The sequence below is a fragment of the Saccostrea cucullata genome, unplaced genomic scaffold (assembly GCF_032062105.1).
Source record: "Saccostrea cucullata isolate Sc308-1 unplaced genomic scaffold, CSIRO_AGI_Scuc_v1 ctg2871, whole genome shotgun sequence".
Lineage (NCBI taxonomy): Eukaryota > Metazoa > Mollusca > Bivalvia > Ostreida > Ostreidae > Saccostrea > Saccostrea cuccullata.
Window position 1 is genome coordinate 6,188 of NW_026935530.1, and position 6,025 is coordinate 12,212.

General features: G+C 34.6%; 1 protein-coding gene across 1 annotated transcript; it reads left to right on the plus strand.

The window, feature by feature from the left end:
• Positions 1-218: 218 nt before the first annotated feature.
• LOC134243159 (elongation factor Ts-like) lies at positions 219-5,396 on the plus strand. The gene is made up of 7 exons (XM_062725391.1): positions 219-362; positions 2,035-2,198; positions 2,428-2,556; positions 2,715-2,819; positions 3,040-3,208; positions 3,647-3,757; positions 4,478-5,396. Exons 1-7 carry the CDS (start codon positions 356-358, stop codon positions 5,098-5,100), a joined length of 1,308 nt encoding a protein of 435 aa, XP_062581375.1. The 5' UTR covers positions 219-355; the 3' UTR covers positions 5,101-5,396.
• The last annotated feature ends 629 nt before the right edge of the window (positions 5,397-6,025 follow it).

Here is a 6,025-nt window from a genome sequence, read left to right on the forward strand (position 1 = left end):
ATAACCAATAGTGAAAAATGAATTAGAACACAAGGATGATTTGGCACTCTTAAATAAATATATTGATAGAACTGGGCAAATAAAAGGAAACAGAAACAATATGATATGACATTTTATTTTAACACATCAATACGTAGACCTTTCAACTGTTCAAGCGCTACTGCGGATTCCGTATTTCAACGGTCCGCTTTTGTTTTGAATTTAGTCACACCGGAAAAGCTTTTCCATGTTGACCTGAGACCGAGTAGTAGTACAGTTTACCAAATACGAAAAAGAGTATTTGCTGATTGAACAAGGCATTCAGGATTTGTGTCTGGTAAACTGGGACTAACGATATCAGAAAAATAAAGAAAAAATGGGGCGTAAGTAATTACAAACATTAAAAGTAGTATCAAAGGGATTTACTTTGTATTTGTATTGAGAGGAAATTCGAAATGATGTTACTTGCATAAGATTGGGATGATGTTAGAAAAATTCTATAAAACATGCCCCCCGAAAATAGATTTACTGAATGTAAAATAAGTCAATAAATGCCTTGCAAATAAAAAATAAAAACCTTTTATATAGGATTTATTTACCAAATACAAAAATGTACATGTTTGATGTTTTTCCAATTTTCAACCAAATGTCGCTATTTTTCTCAAAGGAAAGGCCCAAACCCTTGATTTTAAGACCTAAAAAACCCCTCGTTCCTGTGACGAAAACATGAAAAACAAAAATATATCACCAATAAATTACTTAAAACAGGTTACATGTTAATCCGAGATTCCTCTGACTCTTACCCTAATCTCTTTGAGATTCTGCTGGGCTAGATATTTGGACTGATGCCCACAGAATCTCTGGACAGCCACTCATAATTCACGTCTGGAGATTAGGCCCAAACTTCGGCCGACTATAGCAAGAATTATTCACCTAGACCACACTGCTGTTCGCTTCAATTAAGTCAATTGGTTGTTTATTTGACTCTCTGTCACTATTATTTCTTTATTATACTTTCATATTAAATACTAAAATCTGATTGGTTTAGACGCAGTTAACAATCCGTTCTATTACCCTCAGCCTTAGCAACACAACTGACAACGGGTAACACAACGGTAATGTCACATGCGTGGAAATTATGCGCGTATGGTTCACCGTAGAATTCTCAAAACGTCAGTTGTGCATTTGAAAGAACCGGAATAAACTTGACGTCAATGAAAGCTTGCGTCCGATGTAGCTTACTTGAAAACAACAAACGACAGACGAAACATGCTTGCGAGTGCAGAAATAACGAAACTTTAGATGATAAAGGACTCTTAGAGTATCAAATAAACAATAAAGAGGTCAGTAAATCTTTTCAGAAGTAGCGTGGAGTTTGAAAGCTTTCTAAACGTGAATGTAAAGACGATCGACGATTTTTTGTCTGACATCCGAAATCAAGAAGACATTCAGTATAATAAAATAAATAGTGCCTGTTTTGGAGGGTAACAGTTGAAATTGACACCCTCGGAAAACCATTGTCAACCTGCGCTGACGCGTCGGTTGACAGTGGTTTTCCTTGGGGTGTCAATTTCAACTGTTACCCTCCAAAACAGCACCATTCATATAATATTACATACCGTTAAGGCAGGTAAATCCCAGCATAAAAATATTGACTGAATTTCTTCCGTTCGAAATATGGCTTCCATGACGAAATTGTTTACCTCCTCGCATAAAAGAGTTCCTATGGTCTGTTTTCTTTCATGTGATGTTCAATAGCCGTAGTAGACAATAGTTCATAGTCACATAGGGTAAAAACAGACTATAAGAACTCTTTTATGTGAGGAGGTAAACAATTTTGAAATGGGAGCCATATTTCGAACGGATATAGGGGAGTCTCCCCTGCACAATCAGAATATAAAAAGCAGGGGTAAGAGTCAGAGGAATCGCGGATTAGTTACATGTAAGCTCAACAAGATTCGTCAACACTAAAAAAATTTTAGCCGATGAATCTCACAGAGATTAATATGCAGTACAGAATTATATTTTGTATTGTATTTATATTATCATTGGCAGGTTTTTTAGCTTCCTCTTTAAGTTCACTGTGGAAAAGCTTTCCTAGGAGTTACTGTGTAGGACAAGCAAGTAAGAGTAACCTGAGTCAGTTACGTAAAAAGACAGGGGTACCACTGAAGAACTGCAGAGAAGCACTAGAAAAATTCAATAATAATTTAGAGGAGGTATGATTTCTGGTCTATCTTTAAAAGGAAAAATTTCAATGAAAGTACATAGATACACATTACACTACGAATGCTTTGCAAAGATCATATAGTTTTGAAATAGTGAGGACTCTATACTTGTACTGAAGATTTGATATTTCATTAATATTTCATTATTAACATCCTGGAAGATTTGTATAGGGCCTCTATAATGAGTTTTATAGTTATCTATGTCTTTTTGTATGTTTAGGCAGAAAAATGGTTGTTAGAAGAAGCACAGAAACAGGGCTGGGCCCGGGCAGACAAGCTTCAGTCACGGTCCATGTCACAAGGCCTGGTAGGGCTCATACAATCCAGAACGGGGGCCACAATGATTGAGGTAGGGCCTCTCCTTAATATTTTAGAAAAACTTTTGCCTAACTTATTTAGAGTTTCATATGAAATATACAGTGTATTTTGAATGTCAAGAGTCAATTGTTATGAGATAATTTAATTTTATTAGGTAATTCAATGTTATGAGATAATGTTATGTTTTAGGTGAATTGTGAGACAGATTTTGTAGCAAGAAATGAGAAATTTAAAGACTTGGTGTACCACCTAACAGTCGCCTGTCACAGCAACCTTAAAAATGATGCAAATAAAGTAAGCAGTTACAGTACTTTGATTAAGGGGCATTGCATTAAAACACAAAATGTGGAAAGTATCACTCTAACATGTCAAATCTGACATATCTTTTGTTTATTATTGAAGAATTTAAAAATTTTGAAATATAAAAAATCTCTGAATAGTAAACAGAATGTTTAATTCACCCTGAATCCTAGTAAATATTTTTGAATTATTTTGTAATTACCATAATTTTCAGATATTATTAAAACAAGAAGAATTAAATAGCTTACCCAGTGAGGACAAAAAGCTCTCTGATATTGTTGCGCTGGAAGTTGGTGCCATCGGTGAGAATATGAGACTAAGAAGAGCAGTTTTCTTTCCCAGTTCAGAGGGGCAGTATGTCAACTCTTATGTTCACAATTCTGGTAAGATTCTTACTTATCTATTGATAATTTGCCTCTTACAAGTGTTTTGTATATAAATATGGCAATTCTTAGTGATTTGTAGCTAAATTATAGTGAATTCTAGACCAACAGAGTTCAGAGTTATTGTTCTTTTTTTTCATGAGGCTTCATATGATTATAGGATTCAAAATTTTCAGACTAGTTCAGACTAAAGCTTTTTATAAAAAATATAGAAACATAAATGGCTTGATAAATACATTATTTTTATAAAGCATTTATTGTAATTAAATTAATACTGCAAAGATTTAATATATAAATTACAACTGCTATAAACAAAAGGGGTGCAACTCTTTTGTGTTTGTTTTGGGAAAATGACAAAGTTTATAATGAGCACTGCGCAGTATAAATGATGAAATGAGTTTTGCAAACAACACGTCATTAATATTTTCCAAATAACAGATAAGAAAGTGGTCATTAAGGACTGTCACTTGGGAAGATATGGAGTAATTCTGAGTGTACAACAAGCTGCAGGCACAGAAACAAGGGAGTCTTTGACAGACATTACAACAGGTCTCTGCCAGCACATCATAGCTTCTTCTCCCACTAGTATAGGGCTCCCCACAGACAGACCCACGGTCAGTAAACAGGAAGAGACCAAGTTACTGTTCCAGGAGTATGCCCTGGATGAAGATGTGATGGTCAAAGACATTTTAAAGGAGAATGGTTTAACTGTGACTGATTTCGTTAGATATGAATGTGGGGAAGAATTGCCCGATGAAAATGTTTAAATAATGCTTTGGAAATGTTGTAAACTTCAGTAATATTACATGTAACAATGCAAGGATTTTTGGGGCAAAAAATTTATGAAATTACATTTACATTTTGTTAAGGTTATGCTTGTGTGGAAAAGATAAAATGGGAGTTCATAAGCTTCATTAAATAACCTTTAAGCAATGGCTTGTATTCACCTGATCTTTATCCATGCTTGAATCAAATTACCTGTTACATCATTAGTACAGTGTACATTGTCTGTGATGGGACAGCAGAAACATAAAAACAGTCTATAGAGTATAGATACACTATTACAATGTACATTGTATATGTGTAAGATTAATGCTGCATGTACTTTATTCTAAGTAAACAATTTTTAAAAAATTTTCAAATCTGACCATTTTTTTTCAATAGTTTTTTTTTTGGAAAAAAAACCTGGTACATGCATTATTTCTATGTATAAGATTATGAATACAAACAGAAATGATCAGGGGGTAAGAGGAATTTTACTTTTGATAGATCTTGCTGTGAGAGGACAGATTACATCTCCCTTTTCAACCAAGGAGCAAAAGGAACTACTGTTCCATGCTTCTACTCAGCCTATGAGGAAAGGTGAAACACTTGGACACAGGAGTCTTCACACCACATCATTAGGAATGGATGACAAGCTAACTCACCTTGATTCCAGTGGGAAGGCAAAAATGGTCGATGTGGGAGATAAAGCAGAAACCGTGAGAACTGCTGTAGCATGTGCCTCCATCTCTCTGGGAAAGAAGGCCTTTACTTTGGTAGAAGCAAACAAAACAAAGAAGGGCGATGTCCTCTCTGTTGCTCAGTTAGCAGGAATAATGGCTGCCAAAAGGACAAGTGAGCTCATCCCTCTCTGTCACAACATAGGACTGAGTAAAGTGTCAGTTGATCTGAGTTTACATGGGGATTCTTACTCTGTGTATATTGAATGTGAGGCAAGAACAGTGGGGAGGACGGGGGTGGAAATGGAGGCCCTCACTGGGGCCTCTGTGGCAGCCATTACTGTGTATGACATGTGTAAAGCAGTGAACAAGGAGATGGTCATTTCTGACATCAGGCTCCTCAGTAAAACAGGGGGTAAAAGTGGGGAATACAAGTTTGAGCCAAAATAGGTTGTAGTTGTATGCCTAGATTGAAGATGTGATTAAGATATTTTTTGTGATGACACACTCAAAAAAATTCAACCCTGTTCTGCAAAATCAGAATTTTCAGGTCCTCTCTCGGCTAATATCTCTTCAATTCTGTTATTTGACAAAACTTAGCTCCGTGATCCACCTCAAAATATTAGTTGCTCTTTGAACAGACAAGATATAGTTGTAAACATTGTTGTTTAAATTTCTTAAAGGACATAGAAAACAAAATATTTTATAATCAAGCTCAAAGTCAAAGTGCATTCTCACAAAAAAAAAAGTTGTAAGTTGTATAATAAATAAAAGTTGGTAAAAAAAATTACCAAAACATCGGAAAAAAACAAAGAACAGATGGCTTCTTATCAAGTTGATTATTTTAATGCTGCATCTCCTACAATTTTTAATATTAGATGAATTCAATTTTGTCACTAAAAAAAATGTGATCAAATAAACATTGTAAAAATTTTATCAGTTTTGCTGATACATATATATCTCTGTAATATTATTGATGAGGAGAAGAATAATAAAAGTTCTTACAGATACCGGTATGTAACAATATAAGAATAGTCTTTGGTATATTTATAACAAGTTTGAATGTCAGAGTCAAATGTTCATGCATTTGTAAAATCAATTTTTGTAGCTACTATTTTTCTAGGTATCTGTCCGTCTGGACAAAGGAACTTCTAAAGAGCAATTCAAAAGAACTCTATACTTAAGAATCAAAGAGAACCGAAATGTAGAACCAAACATGGAATTCCGAATTGTTTGTTTTTTTTAAAAGCGAACTTCTCCTTAACCTACGCGCGCGGGTGACGTTAAACATAGAATTAATTTTAAACAGCCTAAAAAAAAAAAAAAATCAAGGAAATCTTTTCTAAAAATCCGAATTTTTCGTGTCAATTCCTAT